The following is a 17,203-nucleotide window of genomic DNA, read 5'->3' on the forward strand; positions in this document are numbered from 1 at the left end:
AAACTAAACCTTGACGCTCATTCTTCTTCCTGCTGCAAACACCCAACATCTCTGGGTCTCTGGTCATTTCTGAAAGTTTAATTAAAAGAATGAAACCCCTCAGAAATGAGGAAAGAATATATAAATGTTCAAATGCAGTTGTAGATAATGTAATTCTTGATTTTAAAAAGCCAATCTTTCTTCCAGCTCCCTCAGTTGTAAATATGTTACCATCTATGTTGCCATCTTCATTCATCTTTATTGATTTATTATTTTTTTTGAAACAAGGTCTTGCTCTGTGTTATCCAGGCTGGAGTGCAGTGGTTCAATCACTGCTCACTGCAGCCTCCACCTGCCTGCCTCAATTGATCCTCCCACCTCAGCCTCCCGAGTAGCTAGGACTACAGGCACACACCACCATGCCTGGCTAATTTTTGTAGTTTTAGTAGGGACAGGATTTCACCATATTGGTCAGGCTGGTCTTGAACTCCTGACTTCAGGTGATCCACCCGCCTTGGCCTCCCGAAGTGCTGGGATTACAGGCGTGAGCCACCCTACCCGGTCTTCATTCATCTTTACCTTTGCCTTCATTTGTTATAGAAATGACTTTATATAAACATATCACATTTTTTTCATTTGCTCTCTTACAGTCTTTCTTCATAGGTATAAATGTCTACAAGTTATAATTGTAACACATATACAAGTTAGGTGTATTTCTCCATGTAGCGCTATGCGATGAGCGCTTCCCCACAGTGCTATCTAGTTTTCGTCTTTGCCTCTTTTAATAATTGCACTTCATTGACTGGTTGCCTCATGGTTTCCTTAAACATTTCCCCACTGTGGCCCTTGTAGGTAATATTTAAAATTTAGGTTAAAAAAAACAGTACAACAAAGATTTTAATGCACAGAACCTTTCCCTCATTTTGGATGATTCTTTAACCTAAATTCCTAGGTGTGTAATTAGTGGGAGAAAGGATACAAATATTGTAAAAGAAATGTAGCCTATAAACATTTTTACTTTTCCTGAATTGGCCCTTAGGCAGAAAACGGTTGCTCCCCACTGAGGTAGATGGTTGGACTGAGGTGCTCTAAGATCCCTCGTTATGCACAAAATCTCATGATTCTAAAATGATGATGCTAAAAGCCTATTAATTCTTTTTTTTTTTTCCTTTTGAGACAGGGTCTGGCTCTATTGCCCAGGTTGGAGTACAATGGCGTGATCTCAGCTCACTGCAACCTCCGCCTCCCAGGCTCAAACCATTCTCCCACTTCCGCCTCCCAAGTAGCTGGGACCACAGGAGCATGTTCCCATGCCTGGCTAATTTTTTGTATTTTTTTGGTAGAGACAGGGTTTCACCATGTTGCCCAGACTAGTCTTGAAGTCCTGGGCTCAAGCAATCCTCCTGCTTCGACCTCCCCAAGTGGTGGGATTACACTTTGGTGTGAGCCACCACGCTGGGGCAAGCCTACTCACTCGTATTTCAAGAAGCAAGTGCCAGCGTGTTGTATGATTACGTGTACCGCTGATGAACTCATGGCAGTAGTAGTGCCGGGCTGGGGCAAACACGATGCCGAGGAAGGAGAAAACCCTGGCCAGGCTGGTGGTGTTCACCCCATCACCCCCACCACCCCAAAAGACAGACAGATGGACAGGCAAACATTTTCTCTCCCTCTTACATATTGATTTGCCCCCACCATCACTACACTAATTACAGACAGATGCATGCAGATTCCTTCAAATTGGCAGGTCCCACCTCCTGGCAGCGAACCCACGCACAGAACTATTAGACTGGGATGGAAGACAATAGGTTGGGATTGAGGGGGAATGGTAGGAGAAGGAAGGGGGAGCAGGTCCGGCTTCAGCCCTGGCCAGTGATACGAGCCCATCTCCTGCTGTGTTCAACTGGAAACAGGGAAATGGTTGTGCTGATGTTTCCATTCTCAAACTCCCCAGAGAAGGTGGATAATAAATAAGTGACAGTAACAGATTGCACACTGTCAGCGCGGGCACTTCTTTGCCCCCAGAGAATTGATTTTTAATAACAGCGCAGATGACATGTGGCGGGAGTTGTCGCTGACACCGGTGTTTTGTGGGCCTCAATAATTCACATCAGCCCAGAGACTCCGAAATGGACTAGCTTGTTGGGTGCTGTTTGTGGATTGCTACTGAGCTCTGGAAAGGGCCCCGGGTCCCAGGAGGCTGGATTCTGCAACCTCCTACCTGCTAGACTTTGGCCAGTGACTTCACCAGTCTGGGCCTCGGTTTCTCCATGTTTAAAATGGGCAGAATTGTCTTGGTCTCACAGCACTGTTGCAAAAGGTGAGAGGAAGAAAACTGTCCCATAAAATATGTTGATCACCATTATAGTAATAATGATCTAAAAAGTCAGGAAGTTGACAGGTTTGGGGGCGGAGTATCTGGCATCTCTGTTTTCATGAATAGCATTCAAGGGTGATATTCAAAGGACCAAAGGAATTCAAAGGAATGTGCTAATAAAGCAGAAGCAAGATGGGAAGGCACAAAAATCAGGAGTTAATCAGGCCTAGGGTTGGGGGTGGTGGTGGGGTGCCTTCCTGCCCTAGCAAGCTATGATATAAGAATAGTAACAAGTGAATATTTCTTAAGCATTTACAGTGCCAGACCTGTGCTAAGTACTTCATTTACAGTATCTCATTTAATCCTCATAAGACCCTGTGAGGCAATTACCATAATTATCTGATTTTATGGATGAGAAGACACTCAGCTACCCATGTGTAGGACAGGGCCAGGCAGGCAAGGAGAGCGGGCTGGGTGTGGAGGCTGCAGCCTGCACGACTCTGTTTAAAGGGGCAGGGCTGCTCAGCCATGCAGGAATGCAGAGGCAGGGCCCTGGTATGGCCAGGTCTCTCAATTTTCCAAAAGAATATAGAGGGTGGGATTTGTGCAAGAAACCTCCTGATATTTAAATGTTGACAGCTTATTAAGCTTTGTGTTTTTAAAAAGACACTTTATGAGCCAACCCCACAATTGCTAACTAATAGCTGTCTGCGAGCTGGACGGGGCCCTGGGTTTCCAGCTTGTGATCTCTGGGGTAGGAGCTGTGTTTCCATGCAGAGGTTCACCATGCTGCATCGCCCCTCTGAGGAAACGACTGTAAACAGAATGATGTCGAAACGTGGCTATGGCCACACACTATGCCCAAACTAGAGGGCAGGATACAACTGCATATCCTAATCCTCACAAGGGAGGTGCTATTGATCCCATTTTACACATAAAGAAGCAGAAAGTTGAAGGGGCTGAGTGATTTGCTCAAGGTTCCACAGTGGTAGTGGGCTGGAGCCTGGGAATGGCAGACTCTCAAGGGTACACTCTCCACTCCACTGAGCAAATAAGGGTACTGGGTAGGAAGGTGTGTTTGGTGGAGTGGGCTTTGGGCAAAGGAGAGTGGGGAAGGAGAGTGCTTAGTCTGCTTCCTGCTGTCACTCAGCAATGTGTAAGTCAAAATCAGCACGCTGGGGTACTCACAGCACTCGCAGGGACCGCAGTCCGTTGAAGGCGTGGATGGGGATGCACCTCAGCCGGTTGTAGCTCAGGATCCTGTGGAAAAGGAGGCACGTGCCCTGTTGTGTCTTTCTACTCTCTACCATGCATAGATGCACTGTTCACGTTGTGAACCAAAGCAAATGGTTTATCTTTTTAATGTTGATATATTGACAGAACATCCCCTAAAGGGACAAGAAACCTCGTCACCAATCCAGGAAGTGCACTGGCTTTATTTCCTCAGTTTACTCAGGTTCTGTTGCAGGCTGGTTTTCTAACCAGCTTGTCCATCACCTCTCTCTCCTGTCCAGTGATGAGTGCTCACAATGTGCAAAGCTAATGGGAAATAAATGGGTCTGAGCAAAATATAATTGTGTAGGAAAACCATTTACTGGGAAAGAAAATTCACAAACCACAAAAGGTGCTCCTAAGACAGCCTTCTTCAGAAGCGATGAGGTTCTAGTTCCTCTCTAATTGCCTGGACAGTGGAAGGCTTCCTACTTTATCTTCCTTCTGATGATTAAGGTCTATCTTATGCTAGGGCAGCCATAGGCCTGAGGGTCATTAGGGCAGAGAACCCAGTCCTGCTGGGAGGGAGGGAAAGAGTGACCATCTCCTGCTGGGCCCACGGGCATGGTAAACAGCATCTCAGCATACTCACAGAGTGGAGAGGTGAGACATGTTGCTGAAGGTGTAGTTGGCCAGCATGCTGATGCTGTTGTTGCTCAGGTCACTAGGAAAAGTAAAACAGAGGGGTCATGCTTTTGTCTTAGTTGCATCTGTAGGAGGCCATTCCCAAGTATCACATACCTGCCATCCACCCACCCATCTACCCATCCACCCATCCACCCACCTATTCATTAATTCACTCATTCATCTATCCATCCCGCTGCTGGCCTATTTATCTACTCTCCCACTCACCCATCCGCTTGCCCGCCCATCCATCCATCCATCCATCCATCCATCCATCCATCCATCCATCCATCCATCTACCTACCCACCCACCCACTCACCCATCTACCCCTCATCTATTTATCATATTTATCCCACACACTCACCTGCCTGCCTGCCCACCCATCCATCCATCCCACCCTCCTTTTCTCCCTCCCACCATCCATCCACCCACTTATCCACCCACTCATTCATCCAAATGGTCATTTTCCATTCAAACACTTATTCAATCATTCAAGCAATTGTCGTACATTTATCCATCTTTTCACTTATGCAGATAGTCAATCATTCAGTTACATGACTATTCAGCCATTTCACTGTACCAACAAAATATGATAAATATAATAACAATCTCTCCTTGTTTTAGTACTTTTCCCCCTGATTAATTCTTTTCACTGTTCCTCTATCCCCCTTCTCTTCTGACATTCATTTATTCCATCTTATCAGGTTCTCTCTTAGGAGGACTGAGGTTGGTGGGGGTGCAGTCCTCTGCCAGCTGCAACCTCGAGCTTCCCTGTGGGGATAAACATTCAGAGCTGTGGCAATGTTAGCTGCACATTAGAATCACCTGGGGAGCTTTTAAATCCTCTGATGCCTGAGTTCCATGCCCAGATATTCTGATTTAATTGATCTAGCATGGGCTTGAGCATCAGTAGTTTAAAAAAAAAAACAAAAACTGCTCAGGTGATTTCTGTAATCAGCTGACGGTGAGGACCATTGCTTTAGAGCAGTGGTTCTCAACTGGGGGCACTTGTGCTCCTTCAGTGACATTTGGCAAAGTCTGGAGATATTTCTGGTTGTCAATACTGGGGGAAGTATTACTGGCATCTAGTGAGGAGAGGCCAGGGATGTTGTTAAACATCCTATAATGTCTATGACAGCCTCCCAACAACCAAGAATTATCTAACCCCAAATGTCCATAGTTCCGAGGTTGAGAAATCCTTATCTAGCGGCTGGTTTCAGGAGTTTATAGGAATCCAGCCCACAGAGAGATGGTGTCCTTTCACCTTTTCTCAGTAGGTCTCCTACTTTCCCAAGGGTAATGCTCTTTCATTCTGCAAGAACTCCCACTCTCCCGTTGTAGGCTGGCTTCTGGTCCTCCTCAGCAGACATAGGCATCTTTCAATTACCACTTGCATCAGCCTGCAGCTCTGTTTCCTCTTACCATCCACCTCAGTTTCCTGAGCGACCCCAGGAGGGAAAAATAAACACCCCACCCAATACTGGGCTCCTTACATAAGCGTCAGGTGTCGGAGGGCGGACAGCTCTCTGGGCACGGCTGTTAGGTGGTTTCCTTCCAGGTACCTGAAAGAGGCGCGGAGTGACAACACCTGAGAAAGAGACACTGTACAAATTCTCACCTTTTCAGAGAAGCCTCCCTGACTTTCCAGGCTGGATTGGGTCCCTCTTTTACTCTTAGAACCTCCCTCCCCCACTTCAAAGCATGACTATATTTGTCATTTAATATTTATTTGATTATCAAATTAATGACATTTTTTCTCCATTGGACTGATACATTTCATGTTGGCAGGATTCTTGTCTAAAATTGCCCACCATTGGATCCCCCCTGTGGCTGTTTACAGAGCTGATACATAGTAGGTATTCAATGAATATGTGTTTAATAAACAAAGCACGCATTTTATACTCAGACCTCACAATATCCTTATGTGGCAGGAAGTCACAGTTGAAGAAAAGTTCAGAGATGTTAAAACACTTGCCCAAGGTCATGCAGCAAGCAAGTGGTTGAGTTAGGACTTGAACCCAGCTCTGACTGTAGTCTTACCACAATTCCACACTTAGCTTCCAGAAGCTGTTGGGAGAATTGAGCCAGGCATGATATATTTTAAGAACCCTAATTCAACGTTGACTATCTGTGATGTACATTTGGAAACTGAGGAAATGACAGAGATAGCACTGTACTACAGTTCCCAGCAGAAGGACCACATGGCAGGAAGGAACAGGGGCTCAGAGTGAGGTTGCACCCAACAGATGGGGACTCCTTCCGGACAGGCAAAGGCTGAGCCTAGACCTGCCTGGACTTCAGCATCCTACACTGACCTGCTCACCTAGGATGAGGCCGCCTCCTCAGAGACTCAAGTGTGGCTTAAGACAAGAAAGTGTCATTGCAATTATGTAATCATGAATTACAAAGGTTATTCCTACTGTAAATAAAAGTTAATGCTATCCTCAAGCGGGGACAGGCCAATTCCTTCACCCCCACCCTTGCTGTAAACCCCTTTTTCCAGGCTTTCTGTTGCTCTCAGGACAAAGCTGAAGAACATTTAAGATGGTTTACAAGAACTGCTTTGATCTTCTTGGTGATCTAAAGCTCCCATAGTATCCTCTCTTAGAAGAGTCAACACATAGCCACTGCCATCCATTTGTCAAGTGTCTGCCTTAAGCTCCATGAGGCTAGACCTAGGTTTTCTTTTGCTAGCCTGGTGCTTCTCAAACTTCAACATACATGCAAATCACCTGGATTTTGCTAGACCACAGATTCTGACCCTAACTCTGGGGTAAGGTTGGAGAATCTGTATTTCTAATGAGCTCCTGGGTGATGGTGGTAACTGCTGGTCTGTAGACCACATTTTGAGTAATAAGGTGCTAGCACACTACCTGGTGTCCAGTAGACCTACCACAAAATGACTGAATGGGATAGAAATGGGTTAAAACAGAATATGGGTCAAGGTGTCAATGACTGAACCAGCCTTAGCTTTAAGGCCACATTGGAACGTACATTATCTTACATTATCTTTAATTGTTTAATTAAGACCAAGTAACTTTCCTCCTATGGCTGGCCCCTGGGGACTCTCATGGCACAGGATGCTGGACTGGACCTGATAAGGTCTTGGGTGGCCATGGCATATTGGACTAATGTCCTTTAGGTTTGATCCTTGGTTGTGTACCCATTATGGGCCAAGAGCTATGCTAAATCCTGGGGGAAATACAAGGATGAACCAGATTCCACTTCTGTCTCAGGGAGCCTAAAATTCAATCATGCACATGCTTAGATTGTGCCCTCAGACAGAAAAGCCAAGAGAAATGCATTCATTCATGCATGCATGCATTAATTCAGGCACAAGTATTTATTGAACGATTATGATGTGCTAAGTATCGTATATACTGGGGAACAAGATAGCCATAATGCCTGCTTTCAGGCAATTAAAAATCAAATATAGGTGGAGAGGGAGAGGGAGGCAGGGAGGGAGGAAGAGGGAGGCAGGGAGGGAGGAAGAGGGAGGCAGGGAGGGAGGAAGAGGGAGGCAGGGAGGGAGGAAGAGGGAGGCAGGGAGGGAGGAAGAGGGAGGCAGGGAGGGAGGGAGAGGGAGGGGGAGAGGGAGGGAGGGAGATGGGGGGAGAGAGAGAGTGCATGCATGAGAGCAAGCAGACAGATGTATAAAGAAATATAAATTATGAATTGCAATCTGTGCTTTCTGGGGAAGGAACAAGGAAACTCCAAGGAGCTTACTGCAGAAAGATGCAGTCGAGGGGCCAGGTATGGTGGCTCATGCCTGTAATCCCAATACTTTGGGAAGCTGAGGCGTGTGGATCACTTGAGGTCAGGAGTTTGAGAACAGCCTGGCCAACATGGTGAAACCCCCCTCCTTAAAAAAAAAAAATACAAAAAATACAGCTGGATGTGGAGGCACATGCCTGTAATCCCAGCTACTCATGAGGCTGAGGCAGGAGAATCGCTTAAACCCAGGAGGCAGAGGTTGCAGTGAGCCAAGATTGCGCTACTACGCTCCAGCCTGGGCAACAAAGCAAGACTGTGTCTCAAAAAAAAAAAAAAAAAAAAGAAAAAAAAAAGAAAAAAAAAAAGAAAAGACATATGCTGGCCAGGCACGGTGGCTCACTCTTGTAATCCCAGCACTTTGGGAGGCTGAGGCAAGTGGATCACTTGAGGCCAGGAGTTCGAGAGCAGCCTGGCCAACATGGCAAATCCCCGTCTCTACTAAAGATACAAAAATTAGCTAGGTGTGGTGGCGCATGCCTGTAGTCCCAGCTACTAGGGAGGCTGAGGCAGGAGAATCGTTTGAACCCAGAAGGCCAAGGTTGCAGTGAGCCAAGATGGTGCCACTGCACTCTAGCCTGGGCAACAGAGCAAGACTCTGTCTCAGGAAAAAAAAAAAAAAAAAGGAAGATGCACAGCTGAGGAGGACATATTTTAAGATGAGGATTGATAGGTGAAAAGGGTGAAGACTTGGAAAGAGCAGGGGAGGTGGAAGAGTCTGGCAAGAATGCAGCCTGTGGACAGTCCAGAGCTTGAGTTCCGAGGCAGAGAAGGCAGGTTGAGGGGCTGAAGTCTCGTGGGCCAGGAGAGGACAGTGGGAGACAGGGCAGATCACGCTGAGGCCTTGGAGGTTATTTTATTCAAAGCACAATGAGAGGCCATGACTGCAGACAAGGGCAGAGGGTGGTGTGGCAGAGCTTCCTCGGGCCTCTCATCTGTACTCACCCTCTGCCCTCCCCACATGAAAGGCTGTGGGACATTTGCATTCTGAGTGGATGCTTGCCCTATTCCGCAGCAGGGGCAGGGACTCAGCTGGTGGTGGGAAGGAGCAGACACCGGGATGGGGTACTTGTCTAGCTTATTCCTTTGGCCAGGGAGACTCTGCTCTGTGCAGGCTGAAGGAGGGGAGGATAAACTGTTGGGCCATCATTCACACAGCTGCAGGAAGTGTTCTGTGGACAGTGTGGCTATGGGGAGCTTGGAGGCAGAAGCTGGAGGAATGAGCAGGACAGGCAGAGAGGCGCTGGTCCAGGGAGCATCTCCTCTCGAGTGAGATCTGAGGGAGTTGCTGGGAAGGGGGTTGACCTGAGATTGACAGCAGCTTCCCACCTTCTATGCTGCTCATTCTATGCTGCCACTACTGGGGCCCAAAGACTGGCTTAGTTTGCATGTAAATCTCCAGCTAAACTTTACCACCACTTCAACTAATAATGGTACCCTAAATCACTGAGGATGTGATTATAGAGACCACTGATCCTATGCCCTGCTGACAAATTCATACAAAGATCACATTACCACAGGGACTCAAAATCAAAGCCAAAGTATCTTAATCAACAACATATATACATCCTCAGAGAACATTCTCCCCTACAAAACCAATTTCAAACAATTAGAACAAGTGACTGCGACACCAGATGTGCAGAAATCCAAGGAAGGACACAGAAAATATGAAAAAGCAGGGAAATATGATGCTACCAAAGGACCACAATTGTCTGGCAACAGATCCCAATCAAAAAGAATTCCTTGAAATGCCAGGTAAAGAATTCAAAATGTTATTCTTAAAGAAGCTCAATGAGATGCAAGAGAAATCTGAAAACCAACACAAAGAAATGTAAAAATCAATGTAGGATATAAATAAGAAATTTCTAAGGAGACAGACATCTTAAAAAAAAAAAAAAAAAAAAAAAAGCCAAAGCCCAGGTACAGTGGTTCATGCCTTTAATTCTAGCACTTTGGGAGGCCAGCAGGAGGATTGCTTGAGCCCAGGAATTTGAGACCAGCCTGCGCAACGTAGTGAGACCCTGTCTTTACAAAAAATAAAAAGTTAATTGGGTAAGGTAGCATGCGCCTGTGGTCCCAGCTACTAGGGAGGCTGAGGTGGGAGGATTGCTGGAGCCTGGAAGGTCAAGGCTGCAGTGAGCTGTGATCACACTACTGCACTTCAGCTTGAGTAACAGAGTTAGACCCTGTCTCAAAAACAAAAACAAAAACAAAAAAGCCAAGCAGAATTCTGAAACTAAAAAATTAATTGAAGGAAATACAAAATACATTAGAAAATTTCAATGATAGACTACAACAAGCAGAAGAAAGAATCTCAGAACTTGAAGACAGGTCTTTTGAAATAATCCAGTCAGACAAAAATAAGGAAAAAAGAATAAAAAGAATGAACAAAGACTTTGAGATGTGTGGGAGTATATAAAGCGACCAAACTTATGTATTGTTGATATTACCAAGGGGAAAAAGAGAGAAAAAAGTTAAACTTACGAATCGTTGATATTACCAAGGGGGAAAGAGATCAAAAAGTTTAGAAAACATATGTGAGAAAGTAATTGATGAAAATTTCCGAAGTCTATCAAGAGAGTTAGACATCCATTTACAGGAGGCCCAGAAATCTTCAGGCAAATATATTGCAAAAAGAATATCATTATAGCATATTATATTAAGAATGTTTAATATAAAAGTGAAATAAAGGATTTTAAAATTAGCAACAGAAAAGCAGGGAGTCATAGACAAAGGAAACCCCTCAGACTAACAGAAGACTTTTCACAGAAACCTTACAGGTTAGAAGAGAATGTGATGGCATTTTCAAAGTGCTGAAAGAAAAAAAAAACCTGTCAGCCAAGAATTTTGTATTCTGCCAAAGTAAGCTTTATAAATTAAGGATAAAGTCCTTCCCTGACAAGCAAACACTAAGGGATTTGCCACCACTAGAGCAATCCTATAGGAAATGTTCAATGAGGTCTTAAATGTAAAAATTAAAGGTCAATATTCACTGTCACAAAAAATCATGAAAGTAGAAAACTCACAGTTCATATAAAACAATTATACAAAGGAGGAAGAGAAAGGAATCAAATGGCAACACCACAGAATTTCACCAAACCACAAAGACAGAAAAAGAAACAAACAATTTATAAAACAACTTGAAAACAATCAACAATGTGACAGGAACAAAGCCTCACATATCAATACTAACCCTGAATATAAATGGATTAAATGCTCTACCTAAAAGATACAGATTGTCAGAATGGATAAAGAAACATGATCCAACTATATGTTGCCTACAAAAAACTTATCCTACCCATAAAGACACAAATAGACTGAAAGTAAAGGAGTGGAAAAAGATATTCCATACAAACAGAAACCAAAAGTGAGCATGAATAGCTATACTTATATCAGATAAAAAAGACATATCACATAAAACAGTAAAAAAAGACAAAAAAGGTCATTATATAACGACAAAGGGAGCAATTCAGCCAGAGGATGTAATAATCCTAAATATATACACAACCAATATTGGAGAATTCAAATATACAAAACAAGTAATACCGGACCTAATGAAAGAAACAGACAACAATACAATAATAGTGGGGTCTTGGTAACAACCTACCGACAGTACTAGACAGATCACTGAGACAGAAAATTAACAAAGAAACACTGGACTTAAATTGGACTTTAGGCCAAATGGACTTAATAGACATTTACAGAAATTCTACCCAACGACTAAAGAATATACATTCTTTTCACCAGCACATGGAACATTCTCCAAGACAGACCACAAGCTAGCCCACAAAACAAGTCTTAACACATTAAAATACCTGAAATTACATCAAATATTTTCTCAGATCACAGAGGAGTAAGGCTATAAATCAATACCAAGACAAACTTTTGAAACTATCCAAATACATGGAAATTAAACGGCATGCTCTTGAACAACCACTGGCTCAACAAAGAAATTAAAACGAAAATTTTAAAAAATCCAAATGAATGAAAATGAAAAAACAACATACCTGAACCTATGGGATACAGCAAAAGCAGTGCTAAGAGGGAAATTAATAGCATTGAATGCCTACATCACAAAGGTAGAAAGATCACAAATTAACAACCTAACATCATACCCCAAGAAACTAGAAAAAGAAGAACCAAAAAAACCCAAAGTTAACAGAAGAAGAGAAATAACAAAGATCATGGTGAGACTAAGGATTCTAGTATGAACAACAAAACAGAAAAGAAGTAACAAAAATCAGAGCAGAACTAAATGAAATGGGGACCAAAAGAACAATACAAAAGATTAACAAAAGAAAAAGTTGGTTCTTCAAAAAGATAAACAAAATTGATAAATCACTAGCTAAACTAACCAAGAAGAGGGAAGATCCAAATAAATACAATCAGAAATGAAAAAGGAGACATTACAAATGATATTTCAGAAATACAAAAGATCACCAGACTATTATGAACAACTATACAATCACAAACTAAAAAATCTAGAACAAATGGATAAATTCCTGGAAGCATGCAACCTCCTGAAATTGAAACAGGAATGGTAGAATGTTTGAACAGTAGACCCCTAATAAGTAGAGAGACTGAATAAGTAATACAAAATATCCCCCCCCAAACTGCCACCGAAAAGCCCAGGACCATAAATCCAAAGATGGATTCATAGCTTAATTCTAACAAGCACACAAAAAACTAATATTAATCCTCCTGAAACTATTTCAAAAAATTGAGGAGGAGGTAATTCTCCCTTACTCATTCTATGAGGTCAGAATCACCCTAATACCAAAACCAGACAAGGACACAATGAAAAAAGAAAACTACAGGCTAATATCCTAGATGGACATAGGCATAAAAATTCTCAAAAAAATACTAGCAAATTGAATCCAACAGCACATCAAAGAGATAATAGACCACCATCAGGTGGGATTTATTCCAGGAATGAAAGGATGCTTCAATATACACAAATCAATAAATGTGATGCATCACATAAACAGAAATAAGGACAAAAACCATATGATCATCTTAATAGATGCAGAAAAATCATTTGATAAAATTCTGCATCCCTTCATGATATAATTTAGCAAACTACGCATACAAGGAACATACCTCAAATAATAAAGGCTATATACAACTAACTCACAGCCAACATCATCCTTGAAAAAAGTTGAAAGAATTCCCTCTAAGAAATGGAACAAGACGCACTTTGGGAGGCCGAGGCGGGCGGATCACAAGGTCAGGAGATCGAGACCACAGTGAAACCCCATCTCTAAAAATACAAAAAATTAGCCGGGCGCGGTGGTGGGCGCCTGTAGTCCCAGCTACTCGGGAGGCTGAGGCAGGAAAATGGCCTGAACCCAGGAGGCGGAGCTTGCAGTGAGCCGAGATCGCGCCACTGCACTCCAGCCTGGGCGACAGAGCAAGACTCCCTCTCAAAAAAAAAAAAAAAAAACAGAATTGGAACAAGACTCTTACTCAATGTAGTATTGGAAGTCCTCACCAGTGCAACCAGCGAAGAGAAAACAAAAGGCATCCAGATTGGAAAAGAGGAAGTCAAATATTTCTGCTGATGATATAATCTTATATCTAGAAAATAAACACTAAATATTTGACCAAAAAACTCTTAGACTTAATAAATGAATTCAGTAAAGTTTCAGGCTACAAAATGAATGTTTAGAAATCAGTAGCATTCCTAAACACCAATAACTATCTAGTCAAGGACCAAATCAAGAAGGCAATCCCACTTAAAAAAGCTAAGACAAGGACAAAAACAAAAACAAAAACAAAAACAAAACCCTAGGAATATATTTCACCAAGGAGGTGAAAGATGTCTATCAGGAGAACTACAAAACACTGATGAAAGAAATTGTAGACAACACAAACAAATGGAAAAACATCCCATGCTCATGGATTTGAAGAACTAATGTTGTTAAAATGACCATACTGCCCAAAGCAATCTACAGATTCATTGCAATCCCTATCAAATGACCAATGTCATTTTTCACAGAATTAGGAAAAAAATCCTAAAATTCATATGGAACCAAAAAAGAGCCCAAATAGCCCAAAGCAATCCTGAGCAAAAAGAACGAAGCTGGAGGCATCATATTACCTGACTTCAAATTATATTACAAGGCCATAGTAACCAAAACAGCACAGTACTGGTATAAAAATGGACACATACGTCAATGGTACAGAACAGAGAACCCAGAAATAAAGTCACATTCCTACAACTAACTGATCTTCAACAAAGTCAAAAATATACACTGGGGAAATGACACCCTATTCAATCAATGGTGCTGGCAAAATTGGATAGCCATATGCTGAAGAATGAAACTGGACCCATACTTTTCGCCATATAAAAAAAATTAACTCACAATGAATTCAAGGCCCAAATGTAAAACATGCAAATATAAAAATCCTAGAAGAAAACCTAGGAAAAACTCTTTTGGCCATTGGCCTAGGCAAAGGATTTATGACTAAGTCCTCAAAAGCAAATGCAGTAAAAACAAAAATATAAAAATGGGACTTAAACTAAAAAGCTTCTGCACAACAAAAGAAACAACAGTAAACAGACAACCCGCAGGATGTGAAAAATATTTTTAAAGTATGTCTAAAGAAAGGTCTAATGTCCAGAATCTATAAGGAACTTGACAAGAAAAAAAAAAAAACCATTAAAAAGTAGGCAAAGGACATGAATAAACATTTCTCAAAAACACACATACACTTAGTCCAACATATGAAAAATGCTCACCATCACTAATCATCAGAAAAATGCAAATCTGAACCACAATGAGATACCATCTCACACCAGCGGAATGACCATTATTAAAAAGTCTAAAAACCACAGATTTTTGGTGAGAATGTGGAGAGAAAGGAATGCCCATACGCTGTTGGTAGGAATGTAAATCGGCACAACCTTTATGGAAAACAGTATGGTGATTTCTCAAAGAACTAAGAATGGAACTACCATTTGATCCAGCAACGCCACTACTGGGTAAACACCCAAAGAGAAATAAATATTACATCCAAAAGATACCTGCACTTGTATGTCTATCACAGCACTATTCACAATAGTGAAGATATGGAATCAACCTCAATGTCCATCAACAGAGGATTGGATAAAGAAAATGTAGTGTATATTCATGGACACAGGGAGGGGAACAACACACACCGTGGCCTGTTGAGGGTTGCGGGGCAAGGGAAGGGAAAGCATTAGGACAAATACCTAATGCATGCGGGGCTTAAAACCTAGATGATGGGTTGATGGGTGCAGCAAACCACCATGGCACATATAAACCTGCATAACAAACCTGCACATTCTGCACATGTATCCCAGAACTTAAAATAAAAAAATTAAAAAAAAAAAGATGTGGAATATCTATATACATGGAACACTACTCAGCCATAAATAAGAATGAAATCCTGTCTTTTGCAGCAATGTGTATGGAACTGGAGGCCATTATCCTCAGTGAAATGACTCAGAAACAGAAAGTCAAATACTACATGTTCTCGCTTATGAGTGGGGGCTTGACAATGGGTACACGTGGACATACCAAGTAGAATAATGGACACTGGAGACTACAAAAGGTGGGAGGGTGGTGAGGGCTGAAAAACTACCTGTTGGGCACAATGTTCAGTATTTGGGTAATGGGGACACTAAAAGCCTACACTTTACCACAACACAATATATGCATATAAGAAACCTGTACTTGTACCTCCTAAGTATATTGTTTAAAAAGTCAACTGACTGTAGATATTAATTGCATTTACAAAATACCTTCACAGCGACATCTAGACCAAGTGTGTGATCAAACAACCAGGCACCACAGCCTACCCAGTTGAGACAGGAAATTAACTGTTAGAGCCCTGCCTCCTGTCTTTAGTTCATCTTTTATCAGACTTTCCCTTGATCTCTGGTTCCAACTCCACTGGCCTTAACCTTCCTAAAATGCCCCATCCCTTCTGGTGGGGGGCAGGTCGTCGTACGCACTAGTTTCTCTTCTCCCTCCTTGCTGGGTTAACTCCTACAGATGCATGGATCTCAGCTCCAGCACTACTTCTCCAATATCAGCTTCCACACCTACCAGTGACATTACAGATTCCCAAAGCATTGGCTGTCTTTTCGTCACAGCATTTGACCCCCATGGTGACATCTTCCGTGTGACTCTGTGATTAACGTCAGCAGAACCATGTCCGCTTGGCTCACCACAGCATTCTCGCACTCCGCCTGGCAACAGTAGATGCTCAGGAAACGTCATCTGTGTGATGAAAACCCCTAAACTCCTCAGGGAGAGCTGCATTTGGCACGATGGAGCCAAGCAAGAAGAAGTTGCTCTCAGTGCAGAATGTCCCCAGCGACCTGGCAGCACAGCTCAGAAGACTCAGAATCAAAGCTTTCACATCAGAAATGCAGATGCAGTGGTGGGGAGAGCTCTCTATGTAGCAAGCCCTTCATGAAAACTCTAAACTCCAAAGTTGTCTGTAGCCTCCAGCCCAGGCTCCCAGACGGACCCTTTCAGGAGACTGCCCTCTTGCCCCACCAGCCTTAGAACTGCCCGAGTGTTTCTGGCAGGTCAACCTTTGCATTTGACCTGCATTTAAATGCTCTGTTTCAGCCCCAGTGCAAACACACAAGGACACATCTGCCTTGCATGAAACTCCACACAGATCTCTGTGAATGGGTGTTCCCCACTCCTGTTTGGAGCTTTGTGGTGCTGACTGATGCCCCACAAAGAACTCAGACCAGCTGAATGTCCATGGAGGAGGAGGGAAGTCACCTTCCCAGAGACTCCACTCCAGGCCAGAATTTCCACTAGAGTGCTGGAGTGATGTGGGGAGCAGCTCAGGGGTCAGGCCGCTGAGGCTCACATCCTGACTCTACTATCTAACAGCTATGTGACCTTGGGCAAGGTACTTAACCTCTTTGAGCTTACATTTAGTCACCTGTAAAATGAACCTTATAATAATCACCACCTTGATGTAATTCTGAGGATTAAATGAGAGTCTCTGTGAACAGTTCTCAGAGCAGTACCTGGCACACTGGTGGCCAACACATTTTAAATATACATACTCACGCACATACATATAGACAGATAGATACACATATGCATGTATGCATGCACACACACACATGCATGCGCGTGCACACACACACACATCTCCATCCAATAATACATGTAGCTTATTGAAAGATAATGTTCCTCTTGCTGTTCATTCTCTTCTTCTTCCAGGGTAGTATTTCTAAAATG

At 42.9% G+C, this 17,203-nt stretch overlaps 1 protein-coding gene across 2 annotated transcripts in view; it reads right to left on the minus strand.

The window, feature by feature from the left end:
• Positions 1-17,203, minus strand: part of SLIT3 (slit guidance ligand 3) — a 695,238-nt gene that overhangs the window by 57,452 nt on the left and 620,583 nt on the right. For both annotated transcript variants that reach the window (XM_065547045.1, XM_015452236.3), the window contains exons 21-23: positions 5,687-5,755; positions 4,161-4,232; positions 3,485-3,556 (exon numbers count right to left, since the gene is read on the minus strand). In XM_065547045.1, the coding sequence (XP_065403117.1) occupies positions 3,485-3,556; positions 4,161-4,232; positions 5,687-5,755 (213 nt within the window). The remainder of the gene's footprint in view (positions 1-3,484; positions 3,557-4,160; positions 4,233-5,686; positions 5,756-17,203) is intronic.

This window comes from Macaca fascicularis, chromosome 6 (genome assembly GCF_037993035.2).
Source record: "Macaca fascicularis isolate 582-1 chromosome 6, T2T-MFA8v1.1".
In the NCBI taxonomy this organism is placed as follows: Eukaryota; Metazoa; Chordata; class Mammalia; order Primates; family Cercopithecidae; genus Macaca; species Macaca fascicularis.